Source organism: Acomys russatus, chromosome 32 (assembly GCF_903995435.1).
Source record: "Acomys russatus chromosome 32, mAcoRus1.1, whole genome shotgun sequence".
Taxonomy (NCBI): domain Eukaryota; kingdom Metazoa; phylum Chordata; class Mammalia; order Rodentia; family Muridae; genus Acomys; species Acomys russatus.
The window spans coordinates 44,299,069-44,326,485 of record NC_067168.1 but is presented as its reverse complement, the minus strand read 5'-3'; the positions used below and the strand labels follow the sequence as shown (position 1 = coordinate 44,326,485).

General features: G+C 48.2%; 1 protein-coding gene across 1 annotated transcript in view; it reads right to left on the bottom strand.

Annotated features, from left to right (window-relative positions):
- Itga9 (integrin subunit alpha 9) overlaps nucleotides 1–27,417 on the bottom strand; it is a 296,042-nt gene that overhangs the window by 35,653 nt on the left and 232,972 nt on the right. The window contains exons 21-23 of the mRNA XM_051140720.1: nucleotides 26,947–27,036; nucleotides 24,260–24,368; nucleotides 17,297–17,404 (exon numbers count right to left, since the gene is read on the bottom strand). Coding sequence (XP_050996677.1) covers nucleotides 17,297–17,404; nucleotides 24,260–24,368; nucleotides 26,947–27,036 — 307 coding nt within the window. The remainder of the gene's footprint in view (nucleotides 1–17,296; nucleotides 17,405–24,259; nucleotides 24,369–26,946; nucleotides 27,037–27,417) is intronic.

Genomic DNA, 27,417 nt, shown 5'->3' with positions numbered 1-27,417 from the left:
TAGTAATTAATAAATCTTAAAAAAAAAAAAAAAAAAAAGAAGAAGATGGAGGTACAGGAACGTAAGAGGAGGGCCGAGCAGCAGAGGTGCTCTTGAGGTACAGGGGCTAAGGCTGGACTGTGGTGGGAGTCAGGGAGGAGGGCAACCAACCATCCTCTCTTTTACCCACAATTCTCCATAGTGACCCATTTTGCTACTCCCCTCCCCCACAACAGAAAGCTGACTACTGACCAGCCCTTGGGAGGTATGAGTGCCTGCAGGCTGGGAGGCCTGTTGTGCTGTGCCTGCTGGCTCTGGGGCTGGAAAGGGGGACAGAGCACCCTGGAATGTTGGTTTTGGAAGGCAGTTCCCAGATCAGGCAGTCCTTGGCAGACAGATAAGGACCTGCGGCCTTAGGTTTGGTGACTTATCCAAGGTCACGTGGCTGGCTGTTAGCAGCACCCTGAACGCAGCAGTGGAGGGAGAGCAGATACAACCCCCCCCCACGCACATTCCTCTTCTTCCCTTCCCTTTGCCCCTCCTCCTCCTCTCCTTTTCCCCTCCCACATCTCTAGCTGTCCCCATACTCCCAAAGATCCTGCATCTGAGAAAACAGTTCTTCTCACCCTGGGCTGGCTTATTTCATTTAACGCGTTGGCCTCTGATTCTATCCCTTATCCTGTGTGTGACATCACTCGCTCACCTCTAAGGTTGAACAGACCTGCCCATGTCTGTCTAGCACACCACCTGTGTGTCTGCTGATGAGCACCTAGGTAGGCCCTGTAACCTGATTATTGTGGACCAGGGGGCACACTTTTTTTTAAAAAAAAAATGTGTGTCCGTGTTTGTGTGCACAGGTGCATGTGTGTGCAGAGACCAGAGGACAACCCTGAGTGTCATCCCCAGAAGCACCATCTCCCTTCTCTGAGACAGTCTCAATGGCCCGGAACTTACCAATTAGACTGGCCAGTGGCCCCAAGGATCCTCCTGTCCCCAACTTCTCAGCACTAGGACTACAAGCATGAGCCCCCCCACTCTCAGCTTTTTATGTGTGTGCTGGGAATTGAAATCAGGTTCAGTCCTCACTAGTGAGGAGAGCACTCTACCCCCCTGAGCTCTCTCCCCAGCCCCACAGATACCTTTAGTTTTTATTTTATTTTATTTTATTTTTCCTTTTTGAGACAAGTTTCTCTGTGTATCCCTGCCTGTTCTGGAACTCACTCTATGGACCAGGCTGGCCTCGAACTCAGAGACCCACCTGCCTCTGCCACCATCCCCGGTTACACACTTGACTCCTCAGCGCTACCTGGCTGCAGCCCAGCTCTGCCTCCTCACAGCCATAACAACTTGGATCTCTGGGGCCTCGGTTTCCTCAGCCACAGAATTAGCACAACTGCCAGCATGGTCATTAGCACAGTGGCTCCTAGGAGCCGATCCCATGCTTCTGGGATCATATGTGCGTCTTCCTGTGGAGCATGGGGACACCTAATGTTTTTGTAGAGATTCACTTATTTGTATATGTGTGAGTGGGGTGAGGTGTGTATGCCATGGCGCATGTGTGCGGGTCCTGGGGACCAAACTCAGGTTACCAGGCTTAGTAGCAAGCCCCTTTACTCACTGAACCATATCTTAGCCAGGGGTCACCTCATCTTCCATCCTGCAGATAAGCAATTGTTGGGACATCCTCTCCCCACCCCCTCCCCGCCGTGCGTGGTTAGTTTAGTCTAACTGACTAAGTTAGGGTCCATTTAGGAAGAGAGAACTTCAGATGAAAAAAAAAAATACTTCTATCAGATCAGCCTTGGGCAAGCCCATGGGGATTAGTGGTTGATGTGGGAGGGGCCAGTTCACTGTGAGCAGTGCAGTCACTGGGCTGATGGGCCTGAGCGAGCCATGGAGAGCAAGCCAGTCAGCAGCACCCCTCCATGGTCTCTGCATGAGCTCCTGCCTCCAGGTTCCCACCTTGAGTTGAGTTCTCAGCCCTGGCTACTTTCCCTTCACAATGGACTGCAAACCATAAGCCACATTAACCCTTTCCTTCCCTAGTTGCTTTTGGCCGCAGATGTTTATGAAGACAAGAGAAAGCAAATGAGAACACCTCACAACTTGGTTTTAATCATCTTCTCTGCTCCAAGGCATGGGGAGATGAAGTTTTCTTGCCTTGTCACACCAAGCACTACTCTGCTTGGGTTCAACAGCCCCGTCTTGGGCTGGCTGGGGGCCCTGTGGCCTCTGCTCCTTGCTCACCTCTGCCCACTCACTCTCATACTTTCCCAGACTGCTGGAGGCCAAATACTTCCCACAACAGGGCTGTTCCTCACAGGACCCCTGGGAATTGAGGGAGGTCTGTGGCACAAAAGAACTTACTAAGTCCGCAGCCAGGGACAAGAAGACATGGGACACACTGCTGAGGGAGGCTGGATTCTGCCCAGGCAGTTATTGAGGGTTTCTGTTATTTGTCCCCTCCAAACCTGACCCCAAAGAAAACACTGTGTAAGCTCAAACCAAGAGATGGTGGTGACTTGGGAGACTGTCAGGAGCCCATGCTGTGGAGCCCAAGAGGACATTGACCGGACATGGTGGGGGAGTCATCCCGAGTGAGTGGCTAGAAGCCCCTAAGGTGTCAGAGGATAGCGTCCCATCTACTCTTAAGTGCTCTCACTTTGTGAAACATGGGGCGTGAAGCCTGAAAGGAGACTTCCGTCCTGGTGATGGTGTTACCAAGGAAAGCTGGCCTCTCCTTTAGACAGCAGCAGCTTCTGTCACCAGGGGGAAAAGGGGCAACACTCTAGGCTGTGGTGAGAGGAACCAGGATGTTTCCACATGTGAGACTCAGGATCAGTGTCTGTTATGGACCTGGAGAAGCTGCTTGCTGTTGGGCTAACCTTGAACTGCTATAGTGCTCCCACTCCAGCATGCAGCACCACACTGGGCTTGTTTTTCTAGTTCTAGCCCTCAAGCCATCTTCCGTGGAGCCAGGTGTACCTGTTTGTGGGCCCTCTCTATGCAGAGTCCAGATATAAAGACACTCCTAGTTCACACAAGGCACTGTTATAACAGGTAGAACACACACTGGATCCTTGCAGCACCTTTGTGCAGGGACTACTGTCCTCAGTATGGAGACCACACGTCTGTCTAAATGGGGCTTGAAAAGAAAGTTTTATATATATAACCCTACATATTTTTGAGCATGGTGTGAGTTTTCTTTTTAAAGATTAATTCTCTCTTCTCTCCGCTCCTCCCTCCCTTCCCCCCATCTCTTCTCTCTCTCTCTCTCTTTCTGTGTGTGTGTCTGTGTATCTATGTAATTATGAAGGCCGGAGAAGAGGGCATCGTACCCTGAAATTGGAGTTATAGACAGTTGTAAGCCACCCAATCTGTGTGCAGGAACCACATTCATTCTGCAACAGCAGCAAGTGCTCCTGAGGACCATCTCTCCAGCAGCCCACTCTGCTGTGCGTTTTCAGAAACTGAACGCATGTGTAAGGATACCTACCATCAGGTGACTGGAGTGCCCATCGCCTTGGCTAGTTGTCTTTGTGTTGGGGATGTGCAGCTGCTTCTGTTAGCTCTCTCACTGCACCTCACCCCTATCAAACCATTTCCTTCCCTGAGCCATTCCCCTCCAACCCCAGGCTTGTGGCCACTGTCTCACCCACTACTGTGGGTCACCTTTTCCAGCTTCCACCTGTTAAGAACATGTGTATGTTTTCCTCTATGTCTGCCTCACTTCTAACCTACCATCCTCCAGTTTCCTCCACGTTGCCACAAACGACAGGATGCCATTTTTGTTAGGGCGGAATAACACTCCATTGTTAAAATGGACTGGTTCTGAGAGTGGAGTTGGGGAGTTGACCGCATATAAGAGACAGACAGACAGACAGGCAGACGTCAGAGGTATGCTAGGCACACTGTGACTCCAGTCTCTCTATTTGTCACCCACAATTCACAGATGCGAGGGGGGTCTGAGAGCTTAAGTAACCTGTGCCTATTAGCTCTGAGAGACTGGGAAGCCCCTCTCCAGAATCTCTGCTGGGTGTTCCTCGCCACACCCTGTGTCCACAGTACCCAGGCTCTACAGCCAGTGTCCTGCCTCTGATCTCTCACACTCTGACCACTACACAGTTTGTCCATCCCAGCCTCAGAGCATTTCTGACTCAGAGGAATTAGGAGGCTTCCTGCAGATCTTGAGGACGAAGACAAAGGAACAGAAAAGCGAAGGTGCACACAGTAACCTTGGGTTCATGCTGAGACAAGCATCAGTGAGTGTTATAACAGGTGGGATGTGCCCCTCGCTTTCACATGTTGATGTGCTTGGAGATGTGGACTCAGGTCACACGGTTCTCTACCACCATAAATAAATGAATCCATTCAAGTACCACAGGCCTGGTGGGCTATCATGAGATTGCTGTCTTGTTTTATTTTATTTTATTTTAGTTTTTTTTTTTTTTTTTTTTTTTTGAGACAGGGTTTCTCTGTGTAGCTTTGGCTGAGACTGCTGTCATAGCAGTCTTCCTTACTCTGGAACAAGAAGCCCTCACAATGCCAGCACTGTACCCCTTGACTTTGTAGCTTCCTAAACTATCTGCCACACAAACCTCTATTCTTTATGTTGTTATCCACTTTGCACAACAGAACTCCGGGACTTGTAAGCAAATCTTAGGAGCAAGTCGGTTCTGCAGAAGGATGAGGGGAGGGAGGGGGCAGAGCCAGTGAAGGCTCTGAGCCAGTGAGGAGGACCTGTGATTTGAGGTGTGCACAGTAACCTGCTTCAGAACTAAGGAACCAACTCTACCCCGGCCTGTAGTTTTCTTAACACTTAAAAAAAAAAAAAAATCCTTTCCTTTCCTTTCTTTGTCTCTACATAGCTCTGGCTGGCTTGGGACTCACTATGTAGATCAGGCTGGCCTTGAACTCACAAAGACCCACCTGCTCTTACCTTCTGAGTGTGCCTCACCACACCTGACCTTGTAATGAGCGCTTTAGTGAGCACATCTGAGGCCCGGATGTCCCTTTCATCAGTTTTAGCCTGCTCTCCTGATGGCACACCAATGGCTAGGGGTTCACAGAGAAGGTCATCAAAATGTGCCTGGCTGCACAAGGGAAGCCTGACCGAGCTAGCTGAGTGTCACTTAGGACCCTGCTTGGAGTCGCCCTCAATGCGGCCCTTGGTGAAGTTGACTTAAAACTAGCCGGGAGCCCCCCCAAGAACATGTGTTTCCTGTTAACTCACGTTTCTCTGTCAGCCGACATTCTGTTCCCTGTTACTTCCTTGGGCCACTTTCTGTATCACATTACATAACCACAGCTGATGGCAACTGGGTAAACACAGCCAGCTCCGCGACTTAACTGCTGGGCCCCTCTGAATTCTCCGAATTCACACGCCCTTTGAGATGGGAAACCCAGAGAATGTTTTGAATGCCAGTTCTGCTAATTCAATTACCAGCCAGCCACTCTGGGGCTGGAGCTATCCCAGGACAGGGTGATTCACACTCTACAGGGGGTGGGGGGTGGGGGCACGGCTTGCTGTGTTCCATAGTGGTCACTGGTGACATCCACTTAGGACTCTCTAAAAGGCTTGAGAAATGGTACCAACTGGTTAATCACACCTGACCTAACATAAATGAGCCAGTCACAGTCTAGTCCACTTAGCAACAGTGAACTGCAATGATATTCCTGACTGCATCTCATTTGATCTCTTCTGTTAAGTTATATTGCTGTGATGGCTGCCAAGAGTTTCTTGGTACTATGTGGAGGATGGTAAAAGACGACATTGTTTTTTTTATGCACCCTAAGATTTGCACTTTCAGCACCCACATCAGGCCATATGATACTGCAGACCCAGAGAGAGTCGGGTGCTCAAAGTAACCCCTGTTTTTTCCAGCTATGATGAGCTGCTTAATGTAAGGCCAGAGATGGAGATGACAGTCCTAGTGAGTTCCTGACTGTGGATGCACCCAGCTTTATGTTACCCATGTTTTGAAAGGTTGAGAACACCGCTTCTGAGTGTCGATGCCCCAGAATTAAATAAAGGGAAATAGAGCGCTCTTAGAATGGTCTGTGGGCGTGTCCTTCTGAAGAGCGACAAAATCTTACACTTTGGGGGAAGACTCCCTGCTTATCAGCTTGGCAGGTAATTCCTTGTGTGTGTGTGTGTGTGTGTGTGTGTGTGTGTGTGCACGCATGTTCCTGTATATGTACATGTGTGTCAGTGTTTGCACATGTATGTGTGTGCACGAACACACATAGCAGAGGAATAGGGTATCTCAGTGAATCTGGAGCTCACTGGTTCAGCTAGAACAATTGGCCAACATGCCCTAGGGATGGATTCTCTTGCTTCTGCCTACCCTGGGATTGTTGGTGAGCACTGCCAGGCCTGGTACGTGCTGGGATATAAGCTCCGTGTCTCATGCTTGCATGCCTAGCACTTTCCGGCCAGTAGCAAATCTCCAGGCCCGAGTTCTGATCTTTTTCATCTTTCTTTCTACATGTAGCTAGAGGTTCCAACACACAAATAGAATTCAAAGAGGAAAGCGGTTCTCAACATCACAAGCTCTATGAGGTAAGCAGACAGAAGGCTCTGGCTTTGGCTAGTCCCGCCCCTGCAATGCTCCAGAGCCAATAGGGACTCAACTAGACATTTTTTTCTGTGGAAATGGCATGTAACAGCTGTCCACAGTAACGGCTTACTTGAAGCCTGCAGAGTTGGGGACAGATCAGGGCCACCAGAATAGCCTAGTGTCCTTCGATTCTAGAAAGAAAAAGACAGTACATTTATTGCATCTGTTCCCTTATTTGTCTACGTGCCTTGGCAGCAGGGACCTTTGCCAGCTCCCTGGCCCAGGAGAGTAAAATTAAAATCCCGAAAATGTCGTAACTTTGATTTAGATATTTTCTTTCTAGCTGAAAATCATCCTCTAGAGAAAACACTTTTTCTCTCAGCCATTTCCTGACCCCTAAAGGCCACCTCTCCGAAGAAAGCTGAGCTCTGTCTGAAAGGTCAAGAGGTTGCCAAGACCAAAGGTGAGACGGAAAAGGAAAGAAGCTGCAGCATCCACACAAGACTGTAAGCCTCTCTCTGCGAGCCCGCCATCTCTTATGCTATAGAAGAATGCCTTTTATTTCCACCAGCTGTAGGGCTGGCGAACACAACGCTTTCACCCTCAGTCCTGAGCCCCCCTTTTCCCTCTTTGGGGGCGATGAACCAACATTCTGAAGAGTCAAGAGTGCAGGCCACACCAGGCTCCCCATAAAAGAGAATTCATTTACATGTCATCAGAGAAGGGCAGGCCCCAGGGGAGGCCCATTTCCAAAGCATGGGATGGTCTTTACTGGAGCTAAAGGGATACAGATGGGAAGTAGGTTTTAAAGATGAAGTGACACCAAAGAATCTCCAGATGTGGCTGGATCTTCTGTGGTGAGAGATGGAGGCGTCAATACATTATCTGAGCGCTTGACGTGCAGGCCAAAAAAATGCTCGCCTTCCAAGGGTGACGAGATGCATTGGAAACAGACCGGTCTACTGATTTGGATAATGAATGAGCCCGTCACCCCACCCCACCCTGCCCCCACCCACTGGGACATGGCATTGTATGCCTTTGTTTAAATTCCAGTTTTAGCTCTCGGATCCCTACAGCAAAGAACAGAGTTCACACCCATCCAGCAAAAAACAGAGTTCACACCTATCCAGCTTTGCAGAATCCACTCTGTCAGGTTATCACTTGATGATTCCCCTTCTATCAAATGCTCGGAGACCATCTCCGGTATGCCATCTCCACCCGCCGTGCTCTGCCTAACCCCTTAGAGTTTTTTGGGGGGTGCGCGCACTCCAGAGCTGCTGGAAAGTGAAACCGGTAAGTGACTCATTGCTTCTCAGGTTTCAGGGATCCCAGGGAAGTCTGAAGTGTGCCTCTCGGTCTAATGTCCAGGAAATTAAAGGGGGAGGAAAAGATGGTCCCCAACGGCCCCCACTTCTCAGGGGCTGGTGATGCAATTCCTTCCGGTGAAAAGGAATTTGGGGTGCACAGAAGAAAGCCATCCCCCATATTTTGTGTTTCTGAGACACACTCAGGCCTCAGCAGATTAAACGAGAACCATGTGTGTCTCGGCAGTGGCAGATGAGCCCTGTTTATCCTCAGCGAGATTTCTGTTCTGGACTTTTTAACAACCTGCCATGCGCACACCAGCAAGGCTGGGGGGCTGTGTTTGTTTTAAGGGATGGAGGGAAACTGACTGTTTAACTCCCTACTTTTAAGCCCTGTTCATGTTGGGGACCAGAAACACCATTCATCTAAGCAACAGCATTCCAGCTGGCAATGCAATGACAGTGAGGTGTCCTGGCAGCTGGGACACAATTTACTCAGGCTCCTTGATAAGATAGCCACCCTCAGTCAGCAGGGAGATGGCACCGCTGGCTTGGTTTAGTCTCCACGTCCACACAGTTCAAAGGTCAGTTTCTGGCCTGTACCATGTCCACACAGCCCAAGCTGGCACTTGTCCCTGCCTTCCAGTGACTGAAGCACAAAATCAGCCCAGGGACACACCATTTTACCTTGTAGCCAAGCTCACATAGACCAAGTGGCCCCCAAATGCAACTATGACTTCCGAACTTCAATCAACTGTCTCTCTTTACCTATTGATGCAGAATTCAACCAAACATTTTCTCTTCTTTACAAAGTATTTGTCTCCTGCTGAAGAAAAAAAAAAAATAAACCTTATCCTGACCTATTTCTGAAACTACTACATGGCTCACATCCATACATGGACATGAAGAAGGAAAAAGGGAGGCCTAAAGCCGTTGACAAGATCAGCTGATATGTATGAGGAAAAATGATCACTTAACAACTGTCCCTAAAGTTTGTGGGTTTTACGCTTTCACATTGATGCTTTCATCAGTGTCAGTGGGTCCTATTACCTTCCTTTTCATTCTCAGATTGAAATTCGGGCGACTTCTGCTGGCAGATGAATAGGATTTTCCAAAATGGCTCTGTTTGGGGATTCTCAGAGAATACACATTTCCTCCCCCGCCAGATTTTTAGGATATATGGCATACCCTCTAGAGTCTATTGCTAGCTCAGGATCTATCTCCTAAGGCCATGGCAGAAGGAATTGTGTCCATGGTGGTGCAGCTACTGTGGGCAGGGAGTCCCTTTATTTCTTCCAGCTCATACTTTTGCCCATGCAGCAGATGTGGACATACACAGAAAACGGGGCCATGCCCTGTGCTCTCACAATGGTCGGAGTCTCCTGAGAAAAGCCAGACGTCAAATAGAGTGACTTTAGCAAGTGACAAAAGCTGTGGAGAAAATACCACAGTGAAATGGAGGCAAGAATGGGGTTCATAGCCTTGGGGCTGGTGGCCAGAGGAGACTGCCTGAGAGAGCAGGCTCTAGACTCAGTTGTATATTCTAGAACACTGTGGCATGAGCACTCAGGAGGACATGATGGATGAGAGGCCCTAGGAACTAGACGTGGGGGAGCAGTGGGGAAGGAGAAGCTATGTGCAAGGAACATGGCCAGGGAAGTGCACGGGGTGGTGGTGGTGGTGGTGGTGGTGGTGGTGGTGGTGGGGTGATGCCCCAGCACCCTGAATGGTCCCTGTGCTGAAAGGCAAGTCAGAGGGAGGCTGGAGGTGGGTGAGTGGAGAACACAGCCAGAAAGCCTGGGGCATGTATGCAGGGTTTCAGACCTTGTGGTTGAGCCAATGCAATCTTCTTATTGTGAGCACGTGTGTGTGTGTGTGCGTGCGTGCGTGCGTGCATAGGCCACGGGTTGATGTTAGGGATCCTCCTCCACATTTTCTAGAGACACACTCTTTTACTAAATCTGGAACTATCCAATTAGGCTTGACTGGCTAGCTAGCAAGCCCTGGGAATCTTCCTGTCTTTGCCTCCTCAGAGCTGGAGTTATGAGGGTTGATCACAGGACCCTCCTTTTTAAAACCTTTTTACAGAGACTCTCCAGGGTGTCTCTGAATTACATAGAGAAGCAATCATGACCAGATGAAATTCTCCTGCAAATCAGGTTCTCATGATGAGAGAGATGGACTAAAAAAGCAGTGTATGCTGCCTAGTTTTGAATTTTTATTCTTTTTTTTTTAATCATTTTTATTTTTATTTTTTAGCCCACAAAGACAATGCCCTGGGATAGGAAAGACAGGGAAGAATGATTGGGCGATAGCTCATCTCTCTGTGAGAGGCCATGGGGCAGCTGCTTTCCATTTCAGCAAAGAAAAGGTCAGGAGGGAAATGAGCGCATGGAAAACCAAGGCCAGGCACAGCAGTGGGATTTGGAGGATGCGGGATGGCTCAGCAGAGAGAACCTACTGGAAATAGGGTTCTGTTGTACTGAAAAGACATCTTGGCTGCATTCTGCCCAAAGGCAGAGGGCTAGATTATGTAAGCCCCAAAGCCACTCTGGGGTAGTAAATCCATCTCTCACTGCTGGGAGGCGAGGGCGGAAGCTAAGCCTCGAGCTCTCCCTAGAAGGACCCTCTCCCCCAGAGAGCAAGTCTGGTACAGGGCAAGCCTTTGCTTTCCTGCAGAAGAGAGCAGGGGGGGGGGGGATGGGAGGGGATGGGGGGGCGGTTGGGTTGTGTGGAGAAAACAGTATGAGCTATGGTAGAGATTAAGACAGAACTGTGAGTCCTTCAGTTTTGCTTCGGGTTATCTGACAGACTGCTTGAAAGAAAGCACCAGGCCTGGCTTGTTTGTGTGCAAGTTGAGCCTCAGCCTCCTGGAAGCCTGCCGCAAGGGAGACTTCCTGTTGTAATTAGCATCCAAGCACAGCCAAATCGGAAAGCTTTTCTCATGTGAAAAGACCCCCACACCACTTTAAGCATCAATGTCACTGTCCCAGCCACTGCCAGAGAAGCAAGTGACCCTATGGTGACAGGGAACTCCCCGAGAATGAGCACTAATGAGCCTACACATGCATCCTTCGGGGTGCCCATGCTGCAATCAGGGTGGCCTCCAGGGGTGGCCCTTTCAAAGAGAAAAATCAAACCCAGTGAGGGCAAGGTACTCCCGTCAAGGACACCAGGCAGAAAGATCTTATTATGTATGTTCCTGGGGTTGCTTAGTCACCTGCCCTGACAGGGGGACTCAGAGGGACACTGCCAACCACTCTCCCTGTCCTTCCCTCTGTCCTCTACCTCCTCAGTTCATCTCCATAGCACTTAGCACCAAGTGATGTGCTGGGGACTTTCATCTTTGTCTCCCCTCCCAGAAGGTGAGCACTGGGAATGATTATGCTCTGTCTGTCTGTCTGTCTGTCTTTTCTTCTCTGTAGTAACCCTTGACATGTGCTGGGTGTAAAGTGACTGTTGAGTGAAAGGACATGTGGCTTAAAAACAAATTCTCATGACAGCCTAACTCAGCAACAACTGTCATCGCTGTGTGACAGACAGGAAAATGGAAGTGCATTAGTAGAAATACTGTGATGTGGACTGGGCTTCTCAAACCGGGATCTGGTCCAGGAGTCAGAAGTTCAGGTGCAGTGTGGGTCTGCATTTCTACAGGTCTGTCTTCTAGATGGTGTCGGTGCAGCTAGGGGACATCATGACTGACAGAATGACGTCATGAGGCTTGCAAGTGACTGTGCAACTCAGTGGTCCAGAGTGACTACCAAACCAAGTTCTTATAAATTCAGACCTTGCATGGCCCTGTAACTCTTTCCTGTGCCTTCATTTCCTCACTGAGTTATATGACCAGACAAACTTGTCCTGGTATACACTGAACTTGATACAGTGGCTCTGTACTGCATTTTTGTGACACGCTCATTTATTTGTGTGTGTATAAGCGTGCATCTATGCTCATGTGTGTGCATGTGGAGGCCAGAGGTTGACATCGGGGACTTGTATGCACAGGTGTGTGCATGTGGAAGTCAGAAGTTAACATTGGGTACATGTATGCACAGGCACGTGCATGTGGAGGTCAGAAGTTGATATCGGGTACTGTTCTGGTTAGCTTTAATTGTCAACTTGAAAACCTATAATCTCCTGGGAAGAAAGTCCCGGGGCAAATTGCCTAGATCGGGCCAGCCTGTGGCATGCCTATGGGGACTTTCTGAGCTGCATTCATTGACCCACCCTGACTGTGGACAGCACCATCTCACGGGCTGAGCCCTGGACTCTGTAAGAGTGAAGAGAGGCAGAGGACTCCAAGCACAAGCATGCGAGCATGTCTTTACTCTCTCTGGTCCTGACCGTGGACATGATGACTTAAGTTCCTACCTTGACTTCCCCATGATAACTGTCTATAACTCAGAACTGTGAACCAAACAGGCCCTTTCTTCCCTATACTGCTTCTTGCCAAGACATTTTATCAAAGCAACTGAAAAGCAACTAGCAAGGTGTCTTCTCTGCTATGTGCTCCCTGAACCTGGAGCTCGCTGATTGGCTAGCCTGGCTACCCGGCCAGTCCCAGAGACCCTCCTGAATCCTCACCTCTAGCGCTAGGATTAAGACGTGTGCTACTGCACAGCTTCTACACAGATGCTCAGGGTAAATCAGGTCCTTATGCTTGCGTAACAATCACCTTCCCCTCTGAGCCATCTCTCCAGCTTGGGATAAGTTCCTGTAATATGAATTCAGTATTAATTGTTATCTCAACTCTACCAGCCCCCTCTCAGAACTGGAGTGGAATAGATGAAGTTACCTTTCACTTCATCTAAATAGGAAGGGCCTACGGTGGTGCTCAAACCATGACAACCCACATCTGTTCTCAGGAAGACAAGCAAACCCCTAGCTGAGCAGATTCCAGTCTCTCGGAACAGACTCCCAGAAGTAGGGCTATTAGGGCTTTTATTTAAATTTGACAGTTTCTTTTTCTGTCTTTTACACCTGTCATATTTGTGGGCATAGTCATTGTTCTTTATCTTACCCAGTAATATGTTCAAAGATTAAAACCTTGTTACCTTGCAATGACAAGGAGGCGTGGTTTGTTATTTGCCACTTAAACTTGTCTTGTTAATTTTCTGCCCTCCCCAATGCATTTGTGTGATTTTTGGCTTTCCTTGTTATTTTGAAACAAATAGTACATCACTTACCTATTAACTATGTTGCAAATCTATTTCTCCAAGTACCTGCGGGCTTTGTTTGTGAAGTATTTTGAGGCCGTGAAAGGGTAACATCTTTATTGATTTATATCTGTGGTTTGAATGAGGAATGTCTTCCTTAGGTTCAGGTATTTGAGGGCTTAGCTCCAAGCTGGTGTTTGGGAAAGTGGTGCAGATTTGTTGGAGGAAATACATCATTAGGGGCTGGCTTTGCCAGTTCACAGCCTTGCCCATACCCGTTTGCTCTCTACTTTTGGGTTTGCAGTGAAGATGTGATGTTTTGGCTTCCTGCTCTCCTGCCTGCTGCCATGCCTCTCTGGCACTACAGACACTGAAACTGTAGGCCCAAATAAGTCCTTTCTCCCATGAGTTGCCTGTGGCAATTCCGTTATCACAACAACAGAAAAGTCAATCTTTTCTTCTGGGAACTGGGACTGGCTTAGGAGATGGGCTTCCCATGCGAAGGTTATGAAAATACTCAGTACTTTCCATGATTAAAAAAATAAAAATAAACCATATGCCTTGAATTCATCTACTTTTTGTCTGCTCTGTATAGGTTTTCTGTGATTTCTTTCCAAATGGATAGCCAGCTGTCTTTATATACAGGATGGTCTGTATACAACTTGTACCTTTAGGAGTTGGTTTTGTTTTGTACTTTCTCCATATCTTTTCCTTCTGCAGGAAGGTTTGATGCATGCCTTCATTTGAAAGCACACAGGCCTGGGTCTCGGAGGTTTTGATCCAGAGTGCTCCCAGGAGGAGCACTAAGCTGAGCGTCCTATTGGCTTTAATTGTCAACTAGATAGAGCCTGGAGTCATCTGAGGAGGAAGTCTTGGTTGAGGGACTGCCAGGCTATGGGGCTGTCCTGATTAGTAATTGATGCAAGAGGGCCCAGCCCACTGTGGGTGGTGCCATTCAATTGTAAAGGTGGTCCCTAGGTTGCATAAAAAAGCTAGCTGCCTGTGAACCCGGAGTGAGGCAGCAACAAGCATGTCTCCAGGGTTCCCTATTTCAAGGTCCTTGCTCTAGTTCCAGTCCCGATTTCCCTCAATGATGGATGGTGGCCTGGAAGCATAGGCCAAATAAATCCATGCCTTACCCAAGTTGCTTTTGGCCAGACTGTTTTATCACAGCAACATAAAGAAATCTAGGTTACTATTTGAGTCCCCAGAATGAAATCCCTATTCCATTCAAAGTCTAGAAGGACGTGGCAGAAATGAAATTACCTTAGCTAGCCACACCTGATCTAGGGAGTGGTCTCAAGTTCCATAATGCAACAGAGGGCTGGCCTGGGCCCTAAGGCCAAAGGTGAGCTAGCTTCAGGCCTCCGAGTCATGTGTCTGGGATCCTTGCTTGTAGCTGCAGCATATCACCCATGCGATTGTTTCCAGTCCCCTCATCAGTCATCTGGTGCGGGCTCTTTATAAGAACACAGTGCTTGACATTTGCTGCTGCCTGGGAATTGCCTTCCTATGTCACACTAATGCTTTTCACTAGGATTGGCCACTGAGAACCTCTGTGACTGACCACGCCCTAAATATTGTTTTTAAAAAAACCTAAGGGTTTGCTTCTGAGAACTCAAGAACCAGAAAGAAGGCAGCTCTCTTTCTTCTTGGTAGTTTCAGGGTCATCAGCTAGACTCACAGACAAGCCACTCTGACTGAAAGCCCTTGGGAAAACATAACGTACATCCACACGCAATGGACCAGTGGGGAGGCTAAAGGGTGTGGTTCTGAGACGCCTGGACATACCCCTCTGCCCCAAGAGACTTAAATGCTCTGGCTGGCCTATTGTTAGTTACTTCTGCTCATGTCATGGGATGGGTGAGGTTCGTGTCTCATTATAACACTGTAGATGTGAGCATCTCTTACAGAATACTGTGTGCCGCACGAGGACACTATTCTTCCAGATATTAGGGACAAGGAAGAGCATTGGTTACTATGGTTAATAACAGTTAAAAAGGAGAGGAGGGGGCACATTGCATGTACCAGGCCCTATCCTCAATTCTCGGCACTAAACATAAAAAATGCAAGAAGACAGAAGTGTGTACTTTGCTGAGTTCAAGCTAAGTTCTGACACTGTCACCCTGTTGGTACCCAACAGTGGGGGACTGTCTTCTGTCGGTTCAGCAGGGCCCACAGACAGGGACACAGTATAGGCAGGGCACACATGGAATAGTATGAGGCACACGAGCAACTGAGCAGACAACTCAGGGACCAGGACCTGCTCAGCACTAGCACTCACATGGTTTTCATCTCTGGGCCATGTGACCAAGAGGATGCCAATGCCAGAAACACTGACTGCATCCCACAAAGCTTCCCAAACCTCTGCCCTGTGGCAGCGTCCTTTTCACACAGGCCATGGGCTTGCTGCTCTGCGTTTCAAACCATGTGTGGAGGGACCATCTCTCTGGCTGTCTCTCCCATGCTCTCCTGATCCTCTCAACCCCCCTGCATGTGCTTTCCTATGTGGCACCCCCCTCCCCCCAGCTCTGTGTCTCCATCCTTTGTGGGGGCTCAGAGAGAGGTGATTGCCTCACATTCCATCTCCCTGGAGAGTAAATCACCCCTCAACAATCAAACATCCAGTCACTAAGCCAACGGTTCTGCTGAGGGTGTTTTCCATATTTCCCTGAAATCGCTTGCAGGGTTAGCAGCTGCTTTAGAATATGGAGGTGTTTCTCATAGTCCATGGTATTTTCTGAACATCCATCCATATTATAGTCTTAGCACTGCATTAGATCTGAGGGGTGAGGTTGGGGCAGAGGGAGAAGAGAAGGAAGAGAGAGAGAGAGAGAGAGAGAGAGAGAGAGAGAGAGAGAGAGAGAGAGAGAGAGATATCCTCATCCTTATAGGGAACAGACAGGAGGCAGCATAAGTGGCCTAATATGAAAAATGATGGAGGATGTCAGCTTGGTGACAAGGTGGAACGTGAGCAGGAAAGAGGGATGAAGGTATATTAAGATAGAGGCAGAAGGAGGGGCTCACTGATAAGGCGACGCCTGAAGTACCTGGAGAAGGCTGTGTGGATAACTGGGGGTGGGGGAGGGCACTCCAATGGGAGGAAGAGGAAGGCCGAATTCTGGAGGCAGAAAGAAGACCACCTGCAAACAGCAAGGAGGCTGCAGCAGAGGGGACTAGCCAAGAGGAGGTGGGCAGAGTGACAGGGCAGAGTGACAGGCCGTAGAGCATGGGGACAGCAGAAGGGCCGGGAGAACTTATGGGGAAGAGAAGCCATGAGGATTTTTTTTGTTGTTTTTTGGTTGTTGTTTTTTTTGAGACAGAGTTTTTCTGTGTAGCCTTGGCTGTCCTGGACTCACTTTGTAGACCAGGCTGGCCTCGAACTCACAGTGATCTGCCCGCCTCTGCCTCCCGAGTGCTGGGATTTTTAAAGGGGTGCGCCACCACACCCAGCCATGAGGATGTTTTATACAGAGGTGTGTCCAACCAAGAATGGACTGTAAGAGTCCAGAGCAAAGACAGGGCAAAGCGAAGGGCCGCTACCATGACCAGAGCGATGGGTGGCAGCATTTATGCTGCAGCTCTGGAAGCAAAGGTGTAAACAGTGCTCACCCTGGCAGCATTACGAAGGGACACGTGTTAGGCTTGCTTGTATGCTGAGTGTGAAGTCTATGAGAAAAGGAATCTAGGATGAGGCAAGGCCTTTGAGCTGAGACAGAGATGCAGGCCTGAGAGGTGTTATGGTGTGAAAGTGTTTACTCTCTCTAAAACTCAAATTGGCAGTTAATCCCCTGGGTCTAATGTGACAACGGGTGCCAAAAAGCAGGGCCTTTGGTGGGTGACTGAGGTTAAGTGAAATCACCCCGGTGTAGGTCCTGTGATTGAATGCGGGTATCTATATAAGAGGAGGGACAGAACCTGGTGAGAGACACCGTGCGCAGGCACTGCGCGCGCGTGCGCGCGCGCACGCACACACACACACACACACACACACACACACACACACACACACACACACACGACTGCAGTCTTCGGGAGTTCCCAGAGGTGCCGCAAGCCACTTGGGAGATGAATTTACAACCATGCCCTCCTCATCCCTTCCAAGGTCTTATGGCATCAACCAAAACTGCCTCAACACAGAAATTAATATCCTTCTTTTGGCTTCCCCTGATACATCTCCAGAGTGTGAAGTTAGCTAGACTCCCTGGGCCTTCCAAGTAGATTCCAGGAGAGTGGAATATGAATTTCAAACAGGTAGCTCAAAGCTGAAACCAATATAGGACACAAATGGAGAACTCACCAGCATCTCCTGGACCTGAAACAGCTCTGCGCCACCTGGTGACAGCCGACTGGGGAAAGAGATGCTGACAGATGAGCCAGGAAGGGTGCTGGGGCCCGTGTTGTAGACCTGTGGGGTGGGGCACACAGAAAGCGTCAGCGAGACAACAGACCTTCAGGTCATGTGATGCATCATATGCCCTGAGAGTCTCTGAACCCTGCAAAGACATGATGGCTTGGATCTAGGATGCGACTTATTAATTTATTTAGATATGCTTTTAGTTGAAATAGACACTACATCACTTGGCTCTGATTTTAGTTAAATAATAAATAGTGGAGTTCTAACAAAACTGAGGATGTCCTTGTCTTCTTTTTACTAAAAACTGTATTTAACTTTACATGCCTAAAATTTTATTCACAGTTACTCAGATATCAAAATTCAGGGGCCCTCACAGTCTAGAATAATATAAGAACAGTCTAGAACTTTCTCAGACATAGGTGGGTGGTGTGAGAAGGGCCACACCCAGTTTCTGGAGCATTTGGGATGGGCGGGGTAGCAATTTACACTTCCCAGGGGATACTATGTCCAGGAGTGTGGAGGAATGCCTTGAGTGGATGTAGCAGTTGTCAATAAAGCGGTTTAGCCAATCAGCTGGGCAGAAGGACAGGAAGTGGAAGGTGGGGCTTCAGAGAAAGGGAGGAGCATGTTGGTTGTTGGACAGTTGGCCCCTGGGGAGAGAAGCTGCCTGAGGAGCATCAGATTGGCAAGTGGTTGGGATATATGTAGGTTCTGAGGCTACAGGATTAGAGTAGTTTAGTTTAGGTTACTAGTAGATTAGTAGTAGTTTAGAGCTTGCAGCTTTAAAAAACACTACAGCCTCATTGTATCAGTTATTGGCTTCCTAGGCCATACAGATAAGATAAATGCAATACAGGAATCATCTCTGAGACCCAGTGGCCTGGTCCAAACTTATGCTTTTCACCGTTTAAGATAATGATGACCTTCAGTGACCCAAAATGATCTGATTCCTACAAAAGGCTGTTGTGCCAGGTGGTGGTGGTGCAAGCTTTTAATCCCAGCACTCAGGAAACAGAGGCAGGCAGATCTCTGTGAGTTTGAGGCCAGGCTGGTCCATGAGTAAGTTCCAAGACAGCAAGGGCTACATGAAGAAACTATGTCTTGAAAAACTAAACCAACCAACCAGGGCTGCTGTATGTGCTATCAAGGTCATTCTGTTGACACAGTTTGGTGACGTCCGCATATCTCTTCTTGGGCTCAGTATGGGATGCTGCAAAACTCCCCCCCCCACCCACCCCCATCCCCCGCTTTCTTCTCTACCATCTCTTCATTTTCATCTTAAAGCCAAGCAAGAAAGGGAAAGAAAGAAGCCACAGAGAGACCAACAAGGGTGAAGTGACAGAGCAAAGACAAGAAGCTACACTCAGGGCAGAGACAGAGTAAGTAAGAAGAGGGATTTAGGAAATGGGTGTATTTACAGGCACAGAACATAGATTAATGGCTGCTCGGGTAGGATAAAATACTTTAGATCATTCAGGTGGACACATTATAATGATTGGAGCCCACGTGCTCTAACAGAGTCACAAAGACTGGACTGCAGTTCTTCTGACACCCGTTTCCTGAATGCTTTGCCTACTGCTGTGATCTATTGCTCAACAGAACAGAGGGCAGTGAACAAATGCATGCAAACTGGTACTCAGCTCCTTTACTCTCACGCCAGCCATCTAGGCTCCTCTGCTCAGGGAATGGCGCCGCCCACAGTGGGCAGGTCTTCCCATATCACGTAGAACAAAGACACTTTCCCACAGACATATCAAGCGGCCAACCTAACGTAGGCAGTCACTCACGGAGCCGCAACGCCAAGGTTATTCTAAGACTGTGCTTAGTTGATAATTAAACTAATCATCACAAATCCAAACCAAGAAAGGGCTGGCTACTGAGAACATTCATGATCAGTGTGGCCAGTTAGACATCAGTGTGATGGGTGTTTGGGTGGAGTTGCTTCCAGCTCTTACAGATGACTCTGAGGAGTCTGAGAGTCCATGAAAGGGAGTCACTACATATGTGGGGGGACTGACAGGACGGTCTAGAAGTGGAGCCTGAAGAGATGACAAATTTCTGCCATCTTATCACAAAGCTTTAATGGATGGGAAGCTGTCTCTTATGCTGTTTCCTGAGATGGGATGTACTCCTGGCAAAGACACCATGAAGCTGCTAAAAATGACCACGGGGGATTTAGAAGATGTCATGAACTCAGCTGACAAGGCACTGGCAGATACAAGGTGGCTGACTCTAATATTTTATAGTATGTCTACTGTTGATAGAACACCAAGCAGCAGCATCTTCTATCAAGAATGCTCCACGAGCACAAGGTCAACGGATGCAGCAAATGTCCCTGTTATTTTTAGAGATACTACAACCTTCTCAACTAGCAGCTAGGATGGTCAGCATGCATCCTCCTGGGGCAAACCCTTTCCCGCAACAATATTTCAACTGCTGAAGCTAAGGAGAAAGCACGCTTGATTAAGGTGTGTTTGTTGTTTCTAGTTACTCTGTTACTCACGTAAGCGCTACAATACAGTGTGAATATAGCTTTTGTATAAAAACTTGTATAACTTAGAAGAGCAGTGGTGCATGCTTGTAGCCCCAGCATTTGGGGAGGCAGAGGCAGGCGGATCACTGTGCCAGCCTGGTCTGCAAAGCGAGTCCAGGACAGCCAGGGCTATACAGAGAAACCCTGTCTCTTCTACGACTCACTTGTTGGGCTATTTGCTTAACTGAAGGGGTCTGGAGCCAGACTTGCACCTATTTTCAAGGTAAGTCTTTATAGGCAGGGACTGACAAATGTGTAATTTTTTTTTGAGGTGATAGAAATGTTCTAAATTTATTTTGTGAGGAAACAAAATTCTACAAAAATCATTGAACTGCATACTTTAAACAGACAAAGTTTAATAGGTGTGTCATTAAAAAATTTTAATAAAAGAGATGAATGAAGCTTATAGATTTGCTTTCTTTAGTTTTGAGAAAGGATCTCTCTCCATGAACACTCAGGCTGCCTTAGAACTCACTATGTGGACCAAGCTGCCCTCGACTCATGAGCCTCTTGCTGCTGTCTCCCAAAGGCTTGGACTGCAGGCGTGCACTACCATGCTAAGCTGCAATGATGGGATGAGTGGGAGAGAGGGAGAAGTGAAACCCTGCCAGGCAGCCTGGGATGAGAAACAAAAGTCAGGGCGTCAGCGTTGTCTCTGAAGCTGAGGCTAGAGAGGCAGAGCCAACAACAAACAAAACCACCCAAGCTGTACATTCACGCACTGAAGGTGTGTATGTTCACATACTGAAGGTGTGGCCTCTGCTCATAGCCAGTTTTCCATAGAAAGCCCGGTCTGTGGTTCTTTCTCACAGTAGGTTGTTTTGTTTCCATGAAGCAAAAAAAAAAAAAAAAAAAAAAAAAAAAAAAAAAAAAAAAAAAGAAAAAGAACGAAAAAGAATTTTTAAAAAAAAAAAAAAAAAAAAAAGACTGGATGAGAGATTGTTGTCAACCCGTGATTCCCAAAGGACAAGGCTTACAGCAACAGCCCTCAGATACAAGAAAAGGAAGGAGTATCCAGCTACAAGTGAAGCAACTAATTTCAAGAAAAACTTAAGAGCTCAGAATTGCAGACCCCTGGGAAAGCATGGATGGGGAACACAGGAGAGAGGGCACTCGTCCACATGGTCTTACTGCTCAGAGGCAGCCTGCCTTATCAGATTTACTGTTAACGTTATCTTCCCAGAACTTAAGAGGCAGAGGCAGGAGAGTCACCAGTGCTAGGCTAACTTGGGTCACACAGTGAGACCTGGTATCATAAAAACAATACAGCAGCCAGGTGTGGTACATGACTTTAACCCCAGCACTCATGAGGCAGAGGCAGGTGGCTCTCTATGATTTCCAGGCTAGACAGGGTTACACAATGAGATTCCGGTTTGTTTGTTTGTTTTATTTTTAAATCCCAACAAACAACCACTTGCCATGCTGGCAACAACCACTTGCCATGCTAGTGTCTTGACACCTGCATTTGTATGAAGGCTTGTGCATGACCTCTGCAATATATTTCCTTATAGTTCTCCAGGTGGGAGAAGCATTTTGATTCCTGATGGGAAAATCAAGCCAACTGAATCCAAATCAAACCAATCACTGTTAAGAGTGTTAAGAGCCAACAAACTTCTGTGCCTCTGTTGGAAAGATGACTCACAAGGCACAAAAGCCAGCCTTTCCCCATCTGCATCTGCAGTGGAGTCTCTTAGCTCACATGCATCTTGTTGAGCAGCATGTGCCTTCTACTACTAGAAGGCACAGAAGACCCCTCCTCGGGGAAGTCTTGTTTCTGTTTCAGGAATGATACTGCAGACAAGGAAACACTTGAGAGATTTCACCACATTCTCCCCTCTCCCCACACCAGCCCCACGCTTGGTCACTATGACTCCTGATCTGAGTGACCCTCTGCCTGGACAACTGTACTCACAATGGTTGTACCAGAAAAACGTGCCAGTAAATAAGGTTCCAGAAACACAGGCTTTGCTGCCTCAAACTTGAACTGATGCCTGAAGCTTCCTCAGGCCACAGCTCACACTTCAGTGTTTTATCTAAGGACCGTGCCAATCACTCAGTTCCGAGGGCCACAGTCTCCAGCTGGGTTCTTAGCTTCAGGTTACATGTGAAATAAGCTATGTTCTTAGATACCAAACTTTAAGTATGTTCTTAGATACCAAACTTTAAGTCTGGAAGAATAAGCTGCATACCCTCAGAATCCATCCATCTGCCTTTCCGTCTGTCCATCTGTCCATCCATCCATCCACCCATCCACCTAGCTATCCATCCATCAATCCATCATCCATCCATCCACACACCCACCCACCCACCCATCCACCCATCCATCTATCCATCCATCATCAGCCATCCATCCATCCATTCATTTATTCACCCATCTGTCTGTCCATCTGTCCATCCACCCATCCACCCATCCATTGATCCTTTCCTTCTATCCCCTAAGCAGGTACTAACAATCAGAATCTGTTATAAATCTGGGATTTTACATAGCTAGCATTCCTCTTGTCTTTTTCGGTCCCCAGGACTTTTTATTATTTATTTATTTATTTTTATGGCACTGTCTGGGTCACTTGAGACTTTCTAAATAATTCTCTTGTCTGCAACCTGTATTTCAAGAGAAGAAAAGCTATAAATCACAGAAATAAAATAAATCTACCTGGTGTTTGTTTCCTATCCAACTGAGAGACACAAAGAGAAACAATAAACGGACTCTGAGAGGTGCTTTTGAACCTGAAGGTGCAACCCCAGCCATCACTTTGCAGTCTCACTGACCTCTCCTATTCTCTGTAAATCAAGGGAGCGTGTGACAGCCCGCTTAGCTGGTCAAGGACGCATCTTCTCTAAGCTGGAAACATGTGTTATCCATCATGGTTTTGGAGTTCCCCTGGCCCAGAAGACACTCTGGGTGGAGGAAGATCATCATCTGTGAGTCCCAAAATGTGTTAGCTGTCCTCAGCACCCTCACCACATCATTGTTTGTCACATCTTACGTCCACTTAGGAGGAGCCACAGCAAGGTAAGTCACTGTTATTTGGCCCTGGTAGTGGGTATCACACAGGGAGAGCATCCTCTCCATAGAGGAGGGTGAACAGGCAGGGGACAGCATGGGAAGGCAGAACCTAGGACCTCGAGGTGTGGCTGTCATTGAGCATGATGTCGCTAACATGAAGGGATTTTTGCGCTTTCCAATTAATGCCAGGCCAGTCCTCTCCCAGGCTTGCCTCACCCAGTTCTGGGACCACACTGCTCCTCCGTTCTCACAGGGGCCATGGTTCCTGTGCTTGCTCCCTAAAGGACACAGACTGGCAGCGGTCCTCCTGGCTTTAGATCCGCATGTTCCCATTTCAAGAAGTTGTCCTTAGAGTCCGTATTGTAAAAGCAAAGACCAGCAAACAGACCAAATCTGGCCTGGTGTCTACTCTTGTCCAGGGTGCAAACTAAGAATAGCTATGTCATTAACTTTCTGGGGGAAGAAATCGGAGTACCATTCCATGGCACATGAAAGACAGACACATGCCAAGGATGCTGCATGGCTAAGGATAACCATCTTTCTGCAGCTACCTCCTCACTATAGCCCCACAGACCAACAGGTGCCACTGTCCGGCTGTTTCAGAAAAAAGTCTGCAACCTCTAAGAGAAGGAACGATGGTCTTCTGGGTGTCTCCAGACCACACACCCAGTGGACCTGTGAAGCTGATGCTTAAAAAGCTAAGATGAGTCAGCCCTGGCCCCTCGCTGGACCAGGGCACTTCCCACGGTGCAAAGGCTCGCAGAGCTTAGCTTTCAGGAAACTGAACTCCTGAAAGGCTGGTCCCCAGGGGGAGAAAATCTGACCAGAGTCAGAATGAAAATCCTAGAGGAAATGTGGATGTGACAAGGCCCTGAGAGATGCGTGTGCGTGTGCATGCATGCGTGTGTGTGTGTGTGCATGTGTATAGGGGAGGATGATGGCCAATACAAGCCTTCCTGACAAAGCTCTCATTCATTGGCAATGGTTCTCCATCGGTGGGTCACGACCCCCACAGGGGTCACATATCAGATGTCCTACATTTTAGGTATTTACATCATGATTCATAACAGTAGCAAAATTACAGTTATAAAGTAGCAACAAAAGTAATTTTATGGCTGATGGTCACCTCACCACATCAAAGGGTCATAGTGTTAGGTTGAGAACCATTGTTCTTTGGTGTGGCTGTTCTAAATTCTCAAAAACACAGAGATCTGTAGGTATATGGTTCCCTCTCTCTCTCTCTCTCTCTCTCTCTCTCTCTCTCTCTCTCTCTCTCTTGCCCCCTCCCCCAGACTGGACCGGTTCCTCTGTAAACAAAGGTAAAGGCTGGCCCTCTCATCAGTGGACACATCCCTGGGGGCGGTACCTGAAGAGTGATGTTGAGTGGTTGGAAGTGGCACTCCTGGTCATCCAGCTGAATGAAGTTGGATGCATCCACAGACTCGCCATACACGAAGGAGGTTGGGGACACAATTCTGAAAGAGAAAAGCATAAACTCTGTCATCCTACCTGAGGCGAAGCCCCCAGGTCACTGCTGGGCTGAGAACTCAGATATCACCTCTCTTGTGCCCGTGTCTTCCCAGCAGGTTTTCTTCCTTGCTAGATGGTCATTTCTCTCTCTTCTGAGTGAACACAGATGCCCATGGCTTCCCAACAGACATCCCTAGCATGTCTCTTAGCCTAAGCTACATAAGCATTGCACAGTGAGATTATATTTCTTTGTATGTACATATTTGTTGGTTTGCCTGTGAGCATGTAGGTGTAGAGGTCAGACGCCCACATCAGGTGTCCTCCTCTCTCCACCTTATTCTCCGAGGTGGGGACTGTACAGAGCCTCAAGGATCTGCCTGTTCTAGGGTCACAGATGCTCATGGCTGCCCCAGGTTCTTACGTGGGTGCTGGGGATATGAACTCAGATCTTCATGTTTTTATTCTGCAAGCACTGCACTGACTAAGCCATCTCTCCAGCTACCATCCCAATTATGTTCCTGAAATAAGCTTTTAAAAATCAAAAGCTACAGAAACCAAACTAAACCAAAACCAAACCCAACCCCAACACCCCTCCACAAAACCAACAACAACAACAAAACTCTTGATTATAAAATTATATACTTTGCTTGTCATTTGAAAGGCATTTCTGTAGAGCATGTTGGGAAATGTAGAGCTCTTGAGAATAAATATAAATAAATTATGTATTTGGCGACTGAAACTGTAAGAAATTCACTTTTTAAGCATCATCTGTCAGACTCCCATACTTATTAGAAATTGAATTAAATTAAAATACTTGTTAGTATTTTAGGGGCTTGTAAGATGGCTAAGGGAGTAAAGGTGCTTGCCACTAATCCTGATGACCTGAGTTCAGTCCCTGGGACCCACATGGTGGAAAGAGAGCCGACTCCTTTACATTGACGACTTCTGACTTCCACATGTTCTATGGTACCCATGCATGCTTGCACATACACACAAGTAACAATACATATGCTAAAGATTACAAAAAAGTGGGAGAATTTCAAAGGAGAATAAATCCAGTGATGGCATTATCTTACAGTGTTAGCCCGTGATCTTCTAAAAGGTGATTCAAGAGTTGCCATCAATTAATTGGTGAGACTACTTTCCTATTTGTGCCTGTGAGTAAGCAGGCAGTCCCACATACACAGAGAGCAGGCTGAAGTCCCTAACGGTGGGATCTAGGTGCTTAAAGGTTCTCGAAACAACAGTGTGAGGCCTTGTGGGACTGAGCCCAAGAGGACAGCCGCCTTTTCTTCAAAGTGTAAGCACTTTATTTTATAGCACAGTGAGTTCCAAGCACTGCTGAACGGCAAGAACTGGTTCATTTAAACTCATCCCATTTCCCGCCCCTGGAAAGATCAGAGGTTGCCTTGTTTGTTTAACTGATGGTTTCATGGGGAGGCTATGGGAGGGGCGTGCACTTAGCACCTCACAGCGAGATCCCCTAAGGCCTTGACAACACCATCAACTGTGTGTGTGTGTGTGTGTGTGTGGCGGGGGAGGTGTTTCCCCCTTCATCCCTGAGGACAAAGCCTGGTTCTGGGCACTTTGTACTGTCCCTTAGTCAGGATGGATAAATAAACCGTATGGTTAAAAACAGATCTGTGAACACAGGCAGTGTACGCTGGCCGCTGTCTTGCAAATGCATCCCAGCAGAGCCTCATGTCTGAGAGCCATGCTACAACATGCTGCTGACTGGCAAGCAAGGGCTGCTCACTTGGTGGCTCCCAGCAGGCTCTGGCCACTGCAGGGATGGCCCCACCCTCTGGAACAATGCTTCCCTTCTGGACCCACGGATTAACTCCAGAGACTGATGGGAGAAACTGAACTTCCAGAAGGTACGCAATGTGTTTGCTGGAGGCAGGTGCCGAATTCTCATTTTTCTAAGCTTGGGCTCAGGTTGCTTGGTGCCCCTGCAGACACAGCCAGCAGCCCTGCTTTCCAACAAAACCAGCGGCAGCGAGTGGCTGTGGACTTCACCTGAATGGGTTGGTAGCGTTGTTGTGATGGCTCCTGTCTCTTCCAGACCACCACAGGCATGGGGCAGAGGAGCCAACAAGAACACAAAAAGCCGGAAGTAACCGTGGAGCTGGTCAGAAGGGCAGCTGTCCTGTGAGCTGGGGTTTGAGGAGCATTGCAGCCTCCCGCCCTGCAGCTTTTGGCTAGTATTTTAATCCCATAACCACAGTGCCTGCCGCTGTGCAGCACTCTGGAGTGACTGTGTGCAACAGGGGCTGGGAATAGGTACATATAAAGATACACAGAGTGTTCAGAGAACACACCATGGCAACCCCCATGTTTCCAGCTATGCGGCTGGGAGGCTGGGACTGGCCAAAGGGAAAGCAGATGGGAGGTGGATATGGGCCACATTGCAGGTAAATTTTCTTCCTGCTTTCCCAGGCTGGCAGGCAGGGAGGCGGCAGGGCCACTTGTTCTTGGCTATGACACATACACACTAGGAGGAGTGTGTGTGTGTGTGTGTGTGTGTGTGTGTGTGTGTGTGTGTGTATTTTTGGCAGGGCACCCTGTGTTCTGGATGCTTACCCAGTGATGGAAGTGTCCACTTCATGCACCAGTGGCACCGTCAGGGTGAGAGTGTTGTCACTCAGGGCTTCAGAGCGCTCCATGTTGCCACTGTGTGGGGAGAGAAGAATGAAGGGACAGTGGTCAACACAAGCCACTTGGCAGGTGGTTTGCGTGCCCGATGCCCCACATCAATCCTTACAACCTTCAGACTCACCTTATTGGTCCTCATTCTGTTTGTGGTAGGGCCCCCCTGTACAGAGAGGCATGTACAAAGTCAGGGAGGGGCGGGTAGCGTATATGGGAGGTGACCCTGGGAAACAGTGGTAGGTAGCAGGGAAAGAGACCAGGAAATGGAGGAAGCCGCTGGAGGCTTCCTACTCAGGAGGTACGTGCTGGAGGCAGCCTGGACTCGGGCTGGCTGGGTGTGGGGGCACTTTGGGAAGGAGAACAGACCATGAATCTTGGGTATCTCAGCTGAGGGCATAGAGA